This window comes from Perca fluviatilis, chromosome 2 (assembly GCF_010015445.1).
Source record: "Perca fluviatilis chromosome 2, GENO_Pfluv_1.0, whole genome shotgun sequence".
NCBI classification, from domain to species: Eukaryota; Metazoa; Chordata; class Actinopteri; order Perciformes; family Percidae; genus Perca; species Perca fluviatilis.
The window spans coordinates 30,737,736-30,750,501 of NC_053113.1; the positions used below are offsets into that span (position 1 = coordinate 30,737,736).

General features: G+C 40.9%; 1 protein-coding gene across 1 annotated transcript in view; it reads left to right on the forward strand.

Annotated features, from left to right (window-relative positions):
- The window catches only part of LOC120547140 (zonadhesin-like), a 35,949-nt gene that overhangs the window by 21,659 nt on the left and 1,524 nt on the right, over window positions 1-12,766 (forward strand). Inside the window, exons 45-70 of the mRNA XM_039782597.1 lie at window positions 263-399; window positions 562-687; window positions 1,154-1,333; window positions 2,008-2,232; window positions 2,380-2,506; window positions 3,237-3,436; window positions 3,513-3,725; window positions 3,900-4,045; window positions 4,252-4,379; window positions 4,583-4,727; window positions 6,722-6,854; window positions 6,992-7,153; window positions 7,264-7,390; window positions 7,504-7,715; window positions 7,821-7,983; window positions 8,185-8,273; window positions 9,882-10,042; window positions 10,183-10,297; window positions 10,787-10,983; window positions 11,078-11,111; window positions 11,202-11,348; window positions 11,444-11,779; window positions 11,908-12,005; window positions 12,091-12,197; window positions 12,282-12,361; window positions 12,729-12,757. Coding sequence (XP_039638531.1) covers window positions 263-399; window positions 562-687; window positions 1,154-1,333; window positions 2,008-2,232; window positions 2,380-2,506; window positions 3,237-3,436; window positions 3,513-3,725; window positions 3,900-4,045; window positions 4,252-4,379; window positions 4,583-4,727; window positions 6,722-6,854; window positions 6,992-7,153; window positions 7,264-7,390; window positions 7,504-7,715; window positions 7,821-7,983; window positions 8,185-8,273; window positions 9,882-10,042; window positions 10,183-10,297; window positions 10,787-10,983; window positions 11,078-11,111; window positions 11,202-11,348; window positions 11,444-11,779; window positions 11,908-12,005; window positions 12,091-12,197; window positions 12,282-12,361; window positions 12,729-12,757 — 3,817 coding nt within the window. The remainder of the gene's footprint in view (window positions 1-262; window positions 400-561; window positions 688-1,153; window positions 1,334-2,007; window positions 2,233-2,379; window positions 2,507-3,236; window positions 3,437-3,512; window positions 3,726-3,899; window positions 4,046-4,251; window positions 4,380-4,582; window positions 4,728-6,721; window positions 6,855-6,991; window positions 7,154-7,263; window positions 7,391-7,503; window positions 7,716-7,820; window positions 7,984-8,184; window positions 8,274-9,881; window positions 10,043-10,182; window positions 10,298-10,786; window positions 10,984-11,077; window positions 11,112-11,201; window positions 11,349-11,443; window positions 11,780-11,907; window positions 12,006-12,090; window positions 12,198-12,281; window positions 12,362-12,728; window positions 12,758-12,766) is intronic.

A 12,766-nucleotide genomic window follows, 5' to 3' on the forward strand; every position in this document is an offset into this window, starting at 1 on the left:
CAAAGGCAAACATTCTTCTCTGCTCTGATTATACTCACAATTAGCATGTTCAGAAGTCACGGCTCACTGAACAGCCAAATTAAGACATTGATATGTATGAATATAATGAATGTGGATGTGGGAGGTGAAAATGTTAGAAACAATGTAATTATCATTCTATTTATCTAATGAAGCATACATTTTTGAGTCTTCTAAAGGTTCCTGTGTATATGTGTTTCTGTGTGGTTTTGTGTGTAAGCTAATCCTATGAATCTTTTTTCAGGGCTGGTAGGATCCAGGGTATGTGTGCTGCAGGCTATCTCTGTGTTTCTGGGAGTGCAGATTTCACCCCTCAGGGATCAATGTCTAATCTGACCAAGTGCCAGTGGGGCATGCAGTGTGCTGGACCATGTCCACCAGGTACAGTACATCAATCGTTAAAAAACAACATACAGATTTTCATACTTAAATCATAGATTCTTTGACATTTAAGATTAGTTATCATCAACTTAGTTAATCATTTTATTCTTTAAATATGTATAATAAATTGTTAATGCAATTTTTTTTTTTTTATTATTCTAGGTTTCTACTGTCCCGAGGGCACAGAGGAGGCTTTGTTGTGTCCTGCAAACACTGTCAGAAGCTCCCCAGGAGGTTCCAGCCTACAGAACTGCTTACCCTGCCCACCTCGGCATTGGTGTAAACCTGGTATGAGCTTATAATATACCTTATGTTTGAGTAGCTGGAAGTGTTTTTGTGGCTACTGTTATCAGGTTTTCAGGGTAAAAATTCCTTTTTTCTTTGGCCTAGATGAGCATTTTTCAATCCTGATGCTTGGGAAGCCGCATACTGCTTGCTTGCTTTCCTGCCGGGAAGTTAATTGCCTCATTGTGTGTTTCATGTGTAAACTGAGTATAAGTAGATACCAGCAGGATCCTGGGACTGGAACTACAGCTAAAACCTCAGGTTGATAATTGGAAGAAGCCTGAAGGGCCCTGCTTTGAAAATTATAACTTTGAAATTTAGCCAGGGGCAAGGGCTTGATGAGTCTTTAAAGTGATCAATAAATTATTGAAATTGATTCCTCAACTAATAAGCAAGAGTGTAACAAATGTGGCATTAAAACAACCTCACCATGAACATATCTGAAAGCGTTTTTCTTGTTTGTTTGCAGGCGACCCAGTCCTTCATCTGTGTCCTGCTGCTCATTACTGTGATGGCCTGCCAGGCAGTGATTTCAATGGAGGGACAGGACCCAGGCCATGTCCGCTGTACACCTACCGAGATTCCCCTGGAGCAGGCAGTAAGGGCGACTGCCTACCCTGCCCTCCTGGTTCACACTGTAACAGCACAGGTCTGACACACTGCATTGAACTCACCACGACTAATTAAAAAGATGAACTAAAATTAAACATTTCAAATGTAACAGAATCCTTATCCTTATGTTTTCCATTAAAGGTATTTTCCCCTTTTCATTCTACTACATCCTGTGCCTGCTGTATATTAAAGTGTAAAATACGCCCTAATAGTCCTCTCTCTGGCAGGTTTAATTTTACATTTCTAAGGACACAAAAATTACTTTTCTACAGTAGGTTGTATTCATTTTACTATGTATGCACATTATTAAACCTGTGCCTGAGATAACTGGGAGGGAGGTATCATGTGATAGAAGACACTACATTTAAACTTCCTATATCAAAAATACAAAAAAAACCTCATCTTCCTCATGAATGCTTTAAATGATTTCAAATAGAAATCACATTGGTACTTTATCTACAGTAGTGGTTGATTCTCAGCAGATTGTCTCCCTCCATCTTCTCCCTCAGATTCTTTGAATGCGTAAATAAAGGCTTCCTCAATTATGAGTAGTAAAGAACTTCACTTGTGTTGGAGTCATTTTGATAAACTTAATGGTTCAGTTGTTTTTCCATTTAACGTCCCCTCAATGTGTGTGGACGATTTATTTCTATTTTGGTTATAGTGTGTGAAGTGATGAATAGTTTTTTTCAGAAAACTGTTGTTTTACAGGGCTTACAGACTACTCCGACAGTCCCTGCCCACCTGGTTTCTGGTGCAGTGGGTCTGGACCCCCCATCTTCTGCCCTGCAGGCACCAAGAGGCCCGTTCCTGGAGCTGCTGCACCCAGCCAGTGTGAACCGTGTGCAGGGGGAACCTTCTGTCCAGATCCTCAGGCTACCGGGAAGCCCAATGTGGAGGGGATCCCCTGCAGGGCCTCTTATCAATGTCCCATGGGTAGGTTCATCAACACAGTTTATAATGTTAGCATGGTATATTAGATTCTGTATGTGATAAATTTGAGTCTTTTATTTGAATAAATGCTTTTCTCCCAAGAAACAGTAATGAAGTTTGGTACTAATTAGTTTTTGGATTATAATCCAGGTGCAGTCTCAGAGAGGCTGTGCAGAGCTGGCTCATACTGTGGACCTCAGACTGCTGAGCCGCAAGTCTGTCCTGAAGGGTATTTTTGTCCTGAGGGATCTCATTCCTACCACACCCCCAAACAACTGTGAGTGCATGAGATGTCCAATATCCTGAAACCTGAAATGCATGCAAACACACCGCGTATGTACTTTGGTTGTGGTTTTTATATAAGCCGCTACAGGTTTCTACCACACACTCAAGTGTATTTTTGTATTTCTTCAGTGTAATTTGTTTTTTTATGTTCTGTGAAACAAATAAACTAAACTATACTTTTGTAAGATTGAGATGGAAATTAGAGGCTTTAACTCAGTAGTGGGGTGGCAAGTCGGGACATTTCCCAGTGGGCCGGTAGTGTTTCGAAGCCACGAGGGCCGGTCTGATAATAGTTATACATTGCAAATTCTTAGCAACACCATCTGGCGGCCTGGTGTGCGGCTGCTGCCCGCTGGTCAAACTGTGCAGCCTCTGTTCAACCCGTACGGCGGGCCGCACACAGGTTAATCAGAAAGCACTAACGAAGTGCAGGTCACAACCATGTCTAGGATTTTCAGAAATATAGGGGGATCAGTGAGCATCTAATGATGAAAAGTCAAAAAATAAAAGGGAAAGGTGGCACTGAGAAGGTCAGCACTCCCTTGCACCCTCTCTCCACCGCTCGCTCCCCCCCCCCTCCCCCCAAGGGCCAGTGGTCTACCGGCCGGTCCCACTACGCCACTGCTTTAACTGTTGAAATGATGAAAGCTTAATAGATTTGGCCTGATTCTATACGGTGTGGATTAAAGCTTTATAAATAACCCTGTTACCATGCCCCACAGCTGTCCATTTCCCTACTACTGCCCAGCCAACAGCTCTGCCATGAAGTCCTGCAAAGGGGGTTCCATGCCTGTAATCACCAGTGGGCTCAGAGGATCCCAAAACAGTTGCTGTAGTGTGTGTGAGGGGGGCACCTATCGTCCGTACCTCTCTGCTATCCCACAATGCCTTCCATGTCCACCAGGATACTTTTGCCCCCCAGGTATTTGGTCACTACCACAAATCATCTATTTCGTGCCAAACTCCAAATAAAGTGTGACTTTATTTTGATTCAACAGGTACAGAACACTACAAGAGTAACCCTTGTCTTCTTGGGTATGTCTGTCCAATGGGATCCACCCAACTAATACCCTGCCCCCCTGGCTCCTTTGGTATCCGCAATAATGCTGAAATAATGGCTGACTGTCACCCATGTCCAGCTGGTACCTTCAACCACTTGCCTGCTCAGAAGGCATGCTTTCCCTGTGGCAGTTCCTCAACCTCAACAGCAGGTTAGATCCTATAAGATCTTTCCAGATAACTCAGGTCACATTAAGTGCTTTTATCTGAACACATTATATGCTTATTTTACCGTTAAGTTACAGTTTCAAAAGCATTGTTCATCAGTACAGGAAAATATCTCTGTTGATCACATTGGTTGTGCCATGGCACACCTGTTTCCTCAGGTTCTTCTTCTTGTACTTGCATTGGTAAGAATCGTGCATTCCAGCACTCAGATGGCTCGTGTTTGTGCAGAACTGGTTTCATCTTCTATAATGAACTGGATTTCAAAAGCTCTACCTCTGACAGTGAATTGGACTGCCAGCCTGAGGTCAGTATTATATAGTGGCTATTCATTACTGTATCGACCTGTGGAAAACACTGCCTTAATATGACCTGTTGGTGATGATTTTACTATAATTAGTTTTTTTCAGAAGAACAGTGAGATGGAAAATACTCACACATGAATAATGTAATGACCGGCAAGATCTGTGTGTTTGAAGACATTTTTAGATGTCTGTGTTCGATGTGTTTCAGGCAAACAGACGATGTGCCACAGGTCAGGTACGTCTGGCAGCATCCAGGGAGTGTGTGTCACCTTCCCTCCACTCCTGTAATATCACCTGTGGACAACATGGAGGAAGTCTGGATGTGGAGATGGGCATGTGAATCTCACTTATACTTTAAAATTCAACTTGGTCCTTCAAAACACCTTGCCGAGTCAATTAATATTTGAAAAATGCCTCTGTAAAAACTACTAAAGCTAGATAAAAGAAGGACATGAATTATTATTTCTAAGTGGTAAGTAGCCTGAAATGCTATCTGTCTTTCTGTGTCTTGTCTTATCTGCCTGATCCTAATGCCCCAGCTGCCAGTGTGAGCGATATGTGTCAGCCGAAGAGCATTGCAACACTTCCTGCCTTTCCAGACTACCTCAGCTCTCTGCCCAGTTCTCACCAGATGGACACCTGCTGCTCTGCCTCAAAGAAAGAGACAAGATGGTTTGGGCCAGGGTAAGGGAGCTGTGACAGGGCCATTGACAAACTGGTGATTGGCCATACCTTAGAAGATAATGGATTTCTTATTTACCTTATATGTACTTATGAATTACATTAAATGTGTATGCGAATGAGAGGATTTTCTGAAGCTGCTACCACCAGATAAAAATAAACACAAATCTAATACTAGTATTGTAAGGATGCAGCCAAGAGACTTTTCAGACTGTAGGGGTTAGCAAAATCGGTTAGTAGGCGGAAAGCTTGCCGTAGCATTTATCTGTGTCTCGGCCAGTCTTAGTCTCAGCAGGACACATGGAAAAATGTTGCAGCTGCACATTTGGTGATATTGCGATAAAGGGAAAGTGATGAATAATGAACTCATCTCTCCATGCAGCAAAATGTATTTAGCAGTTCAACAAAATAGCTACTTGGTCTAATAATTTTAAGCAATTCCATCACCTATGAATGTACATGTTTTGGGTGCACTGGGTTTAGAGATATTAAGCAGCCCAAACTGTTTATTTGTGTAATATCATTTTAATACAACAGTCTTTTTCTCAAGTACAGGACGTTTAAACGTTAAACCATTTTGTGTTTCATTATTTTACTATGATCTACATGTTTAGTAGTTAATGTATGTACAGTATGCATGCATGTATGTATGTATGTATGCACTCACCTTAAAGATTATTAGGAACACCTCTACGATTTCTCGTTAATGCAATTATCTAATCAACCAATCACATGGCAGCTGCTTCAATGCATTTAGGGGTGTGGTCCAGGTCTAGACAATCTCCTGAACTCCAAACTGAATGTCAGAATGAGAAAGAAAGGTGATCTAAGCAAATTTGAGCGTGGCGTGGTTGTTGGTGCCAGACGGGCTGGTTTGAGTATTTCACAATCTGCTCAGTTACTGGGATTTTCACACACAACCATTTCTAGGATTTACAAAGAATGGTCTGAAAAAGGAAAAACATCCCTTGTTGAAAATGCCTTGTTGATGCTAGAGGTCAGAGGAGAATGGGCTGGCTGATTCCAGCTGATAGAAGACCAACTTTGACTCAAATAACTTGATACAACCGAGGTATGCAGCAAAGCATTTGTGAAGCCACAACACGCACAACCTTGAGGCGGATGGGCTACACCAGCAGAAGACCCCACCGCGTACCACTCATCTCCACTAAAAATAGGAAAATGAGACTACAATTTGCACAAGCTCACCAAAATTGGACAGTTGAAGACTGTAAAAATGTTGTCTGGTCTGATGAGTCTCAATTTCCGTTGAGACATTCAGATGGTAGAGTCAGAATTTGGCGTAAACAGAATGAGAACATGGATCATAGGCAATGGGCAATGTTTAAATACCACAGCCTACCTGAGCATTGTTTCTGACCATGTCCATCCCTTTATGACCACCATGTACCCATTCTCTGATGGCTACTTCCAGCAGGATAATGCACCATGTCACAAAGCTCGAATCATTTCAAATTGGTTTCTTGAACATGACATTGAGTTCACTGTACTAAAATGGCCCCCACAGTCACCAGATCTCAACCCAATAGAAAATCTTTGGGATGTGGTGGAAAGGGAGCTTCGTGCCCTGGATGTGCATCCCACAAATCTCCATCAACTGCAAGATGCTCTCCTATCAATATGGGCCAAGATTTCTAAAGAATGCTTCCAGCACCTTGTTGAATCAATGCCACGAAGAATGAAGGCAGTTCTGAAGGCGAAAGGGGGTCAAACACGGTATTAGTAGGGTGTTCCTAATAATCCTTTAGGTGAGTGTATATTTCATGTAGAAGCACAATATGCCATTACTGTTCATTATATTTAATTGCTTCCCAGATATGATAAAAACATGGCTGCCTTGTCAGTTTAATGAGAGCGAAGGCCTCTTAAAATGAGTTATTGATAATTTGTCATTTTATTTCTTGAATTTATGTATTATACTGTTGTATTGTGCTGCAGTAGCAGTTCTTATTGAGCTTGTTTCCGTTTACTCCCAGACTGTAATCGATGTTTTAGGACCAGATATCCACGCAAAGAGTATTGGTAAAATCCATTTGGTCCAGTTTGACACAAAAGGGGTGTTTGGTTGGATTCCCACACAGATAGAGCTCATCAATCAGTTTATATCAGGTGACTAAACTTAACTTGTCATATTGATTCATTTTATTTTTATAATGTCTTTCTGTATACAGTATAATTTTAAAAGAAAAAATATGAACATTTAACTTGATTGTCTAAACCCTGAGCATCGATCTATCTCTACTCAGAACCAGTAGAACTCCTAAATACAAGACCCAGAACGAGGAGAGACACAGAAGAAGATGATAATGATGCTTTCGACCTGGCTGTCCTTCCTCGTATCCCCAACCCCATTGTCTGTCTGTCCTCTGGTGACATGCTCATTTTCCATCTTACCATCAACCACACTGGTACCACATATTTTGTTTACTTTAATGTTTGTTTTTTTTCATCATGACAGTGTGATTTCTTTTTGTTTTAAACACAGTAATCTTGTTTTAACTTTCTTTATATCCCTAAGACCGCCATCTCAGCCACTTCCCAGTGTATCAGAAAGACCACCTGTTTAACAGTAACCCCAGCTGGGACTTTGGTGCCTTCAGACATCTGCAGATACTGATGAAGCAGACAAACTTTAACTCTACAAGGTAGTGTTGAGTCCATACTGCAGGTAGAGCCTCAAGTATTGATTATTTGAAATCCCATTTTGTGACGTGCCCTATATACCACAAACTTCTCTCTGTTCCTCTCCTTTTCTCAGGTTTGCCCATGTGTTTTCAGAAACAGGGAAGTATGTGTTTGTTGACAGTGCTGTCCCAGAGTGGAGTATGGTGGTGGTGGTCAGTGAGAAGGAGACAGAGTGTGACCCTCGGGCCTCCGTCTTCCAGCCTATGACCCCGGCACAGCTGGTCAAGTATGGGATTGTCAAGCAGCACAGACTCAACCTTCTACCTGACTGGGGAGTGATAGCAGGTGTACATCCTTACTGTTTACAAGTAATGTCTACTCAACATTTTATCATGCAGGTGCATGGCTGTGCTTGCTATTTTATCATGACACAATGCTAACTGTGTGTAGGGTTCCTGAGTCTGCTGCTGGTTGTAGTTGTGGTTTTGACCACCACAGTGCTAGTTCTGCGACCCGGCAATGCAAAACTTGCCTCCCAGTGGAGGACTAAGCCAAAGTGGCGCAGCCTTGGGGAGCCCTTCTATCCAGTGGATTGTGTTTGCAGTGGAGACAGGTCTGTTGGCTAGACATCAAAACTGATGGTGTGATTTATCAATGTGTCAGGACACTGATGTTGGGAGTCCTAGCAGCACATATTGATGTACCCTTGATAATATATGCTAAAAGTCACCCTCCTTTCTGTTTCATTGTTCTTGTCAACCTTTCTGTAAATTGACATAAGACATATATGTGTGGCTTTGTTTTTGTGTTTCAGCATAGTTGTCCCAAGCCTAGGTGGCTTCCTAGGCAGTAGGGGTGTAGGAGAAGGAGCAGAAGCTGAGGAGCCCGCTGTTTCAAAAGGAGGTAAGCTCACTGTTTATTACACTGTGCTGTAGATCGAACCCCTTTTTAAAATGTATTAGTAGTACTAATGGAATCAGGAAGTCATGGTGTTACCGGTGGGTGTGGTGGAGTGCACAGTGAGTTTGCATGTTGATAAGATAAGATGAAACTTTATTTATCCAGAGGGAAATTGCTGTGCAGCAAATGAAATACAAAGTGGGAAGACTGCAAATATAAAAGTTGAAGATAACAATAATAACCACTAGCAGGGCACTCTGAAAGCAGACCTCCGCCAAGGCATGCCCTATGTCACAATGTTAATGAAGTGTGAATTTTTTCGATTATTCTGACACAACATGAATGCAGCAAATGCCCTATCTCACAGAGTTAACAGAAGTAAAAAAAATGATTTGTGTATCTGCTCTATGGTTCAGATCTGCTCCAAAATTAATGGGTTGTTCCTTGACATGATGAACAAACCTGAGCCAGCCCTAACAATAACCTTTATCAAAGAGGAGCATGCTAACATTTGCCAAGTAGCATTAAACACAAAGTACAGTTGAGGCTGATAAAAATATAATTAGTTTTGCAGGTGTTTAGTCACAAACTTAAGTACTTGACTGGTGGTGATGGCGCAGTGGATATGACACGTGCCTTTGGTGCGGGAGATCCGGGTTAACACTTAACCCCTAGTTGCTCCAGAGGCGTGCGACCTCTGACATATATAGCAATTGTAAGTCGCTTTGGATAAAAGCGTCAGCTAAATGACATGTAATGTAATAATGTAAACTAGACAAACTGAAATCTTGATTTGATGATGGCGTTCAATGAAAAGTTGGTCAGATTCATGCTCTGAGATCCATGAATGTCTCTAACAAAGATCATGGCAATCCATCAAATAGATGTTGAAATATTTCATATATAATAGCCATCCATTGTGCCATGCCTCTAGCATGGCTAAAAGAGTTTACTGTATACGGTATGGGATTGACCCATCAGTTTTTATGTTTTATGTACCACTTCAATAACCTGATCATAAATCAATCATTGAAAATGTTTCCAGAAAGGTTTCACTTAAAAACACTTTGGCAACTGTTCTTCAATATATTTGACATAATTTTTTTTCTAGTCTGATAATGTTTGAAATGACCTGAAGGTAGAGTTGGCTTTAATGTTTCTCACTTAGTGCTTATTGCATTATTCATGCAGCTTGATAGGGCGTTTAAACATTGGCCTAGTAGTCATTATGAAACCATCACGCATGACCAGGTAGCATTTCACAGCCTATTCCCCATTTGATTGATGATAAAGAAAATAATGACTAATATCACACTCTAATGACTTGTACTGTTATCTCTGGCTCTCTAGTTAGCCTCTGCAATTTTAATTTAAGTACTTATCATCCATTGCATGCTCCATCCGGCTTGTCTAAAAAGCTTGAGAGACTCTACTGAATTGTAATAATAATAATAATAATAATAATAATACATTTTATTTATATAGTGCTTTACATGGTACTCAAAGACATTTTACAGTACCCTTCTTTAGGATGATGTGATGAGACTTTTGCCCTTTATTTTTAGCCCATTTCTAACTGACACATTATTGACATTTACTGTTCCCATTTAGGAAGTGTGTCAGGGCACTGTGATTTGGAGGAGTTAAATGTGAAGACTCTGTACGACAAACTAGAGGATCAGAACCTGCACATAGCCTCACAACTGGCCCGACACCGCAAAGACACACAGGAGTTTTATAGAAACATTTGCCAACAGACTGAAACACTCAAGGTGAGTTTTTATTATAGTGAAGTGAAGGCATAAAACAAATATTTCAAGAAAGAATTGGGCATTAGATTTGTAATGATCAAGACTTGCGATCTTAAGTGCCACAACAAAACTGTGTAAAATTGTGTTTTTTCTTTTTTTAGAATGTCTTCGACAATATGGATCATAAAAAACTAAGCCTTCTTAAGGAGCTGCTAGTTCATAATGCAATGAGGGATAAACCATCTAACAGCAGTGTAGGAGAGAGAAATACACAAGGTAAAACTGGATGATGATGATGATGATAAATCCTAAAACCAAGATGATTAAAGGAATAGTTTGTCCTTTAGGGAAGTATGCTTATTTGCTTTCTTGTCGAGATATGGATGAGAAGATTAATACCCTTTTCTCTGTATGATAATTATACTGTAAAACTACAGCCTGTTAGCTTAGTACAAAGAACCATACACAAAACATGTTGAGTGATATTTAGAGGTGCTGGTAGGTGGACTCTGTTACCCTCATACAAACCCAGGCTCGCTGTTTCCGCCTGTTTCAAGACAACTGGCTTCTGACAAATAAAGCAAATAAGCATTTCCCAATATGTCAGACTATTCCTTTATTGCCCAAAGACTCATATCTACCTATTTTACTCTTGAAGTCACCCATTGTTGTGATTTGACAGGTTGAATACTATGTCACATCCTTCATTATATGTTTTTCTTTAAAACAAAATTTGCATGGGACTGGACATCCCCATCGTCCTAGCCGAGGCCTCCATCGCATTACTGGGAGCTGTTCTCAGGTCAGTGGAAGCTCTCTTATGTAGGCTGACAGGAGAAGCTTGGCAGAACCAGGATTTGCCTGGTCCCCCATACTGTCATACTGGTCCTCATGATACCAGGGAATGTGAGCCGCAAGCTGGATACCCCCAGCCCGGTGACACCAACATGTGTTATACACAGGTACCGTTGTAGTTGTATTTGTTTTGTTTATAGCATATCTTACAATAGAATAATTAAGTGAAGAATGATCTGGTCCTTCAAATTATGTCCACAGTTTTCATCTGTGAATATGACCAAAGCAGAGCCAGGTAAGGAACAAATCTAAACAAAGGTGTGTTGAATTTCCAAGCGCATCAGAATATTGTGTCACCCCAGTGAGATGATTCTGTCTTCCCCAGTCCATCTAAAGAGCACAGCTCCTTGTCTAAGTGACCACGACCTGTCCAAGCTGGTCAGCATATCTCCTTTATTCAAGACCCTGCAGGAGATCCAACAGTCTTTACAGAACCTTACCACAGCGGAGTCTAATCAGCATCTCCACAGTGGTAAACATGATTTAACTAGATTATGGGGCCAACAAATAAATAATAAATTATGGTAAATATGGAGCCTAAAAGGCAGTATTTTCCATCTGTTTTAGCAACTACAGAGCTTTTTGTCCAGGAGAACCATGATGGGCAACTTATCCCGACTGCGTTGGACAACCTCTCACCTCAACACTCGGCCGTATTCCTGTTTGGTTGCCAGGTGATGCAGTTGCTTGCAAAGTGCCCCCTGTTCCCATCTGTGCTTCTGCTACTGGCCAAGTCAATCCCTGTTTCTTCAGCTTCCTGCAATGAGGCTCTGCTGGCTCAATGCTCAAGGGACTTTTATTTTGATGCAGTCAATCAAATCCTTTATTTGTCAGAGGCAAAGCTTCAGCACGTGGGACATTTCATTGCTACAATTCTCCAGTCCATGGCCTACATAGCATCAGGTCAGCACCCAATCTTGTGTCATTGCTTGGCAAAAGTCATGTACAATAGCTCTGGCAATCCTCTTTAAAAGCACAACGTATGTATTCCTCTTTGGAAACAATATATTTCTTTTTCTTTATTAATCTAGGATCCAAACCCCAGAGCTTTGTGCAAGCTCTCCATGAGGCCATTTCAGCTTTAAGCCTTCAGCATTTCAACTTTTCTTTCAAATGGAAACCACCAGAGGTGAGTAAGTGCTATGTAAGACTCACGCATCATCCTCATACTGCACAGGTAGGGGCAGCTAACTTTTTACCCTTTCTTTTTATAGACAAAATGTGAGGCTTCAGAGGGGCAGCACGGTGCGTTAGTTGAGGAATTTCTCAACATTAGAGTTCCCACTGAAGCACAGTTCACTGAGCACTTATTAGCTTGCAGGTTGGTGGGAAGAGCAGTAGAGTATGGTATGCCCTTTAACAAAATCATGTAATTAAATACTTTTCTGCCTCTTTTCTGATTTAGACTTCAGAAATATAAATATTTCAAGTTAGAACAACTCATCACAAACCTCAAACAGAGTTCAACTGAGGGGACGGACACAGGTAAGACAATTGTTAATTTATAATAAGATAGAAAGTGAGGTTATACAGTATGCAAATCAATGACAACAATTTTTCTGACAAAACGGTTCACGGAATGGACAAAATATAGTAACACACCACATATCTTAAAAGAGCACTTGACAGAATCATAACCCTATAATTTGACATACAAACATATATCAACACAATTTTTAATTATTGAAAATCATAATGTATCACCACTTAGAAGCTGGATAGTTGCTAAATTAGTTAAAGCATATTACCTTTTATGGCATTCATAGTTAATATACCAAGATAAAAAAAAAAACTGGTTTTAAGAAGCCCAAACTATTGACCCTTGATCAAAAGCCTTGTTTAATTTCTGCAGGTTTATCACCAAAAGGGACACCAATGCAGGTATCACTT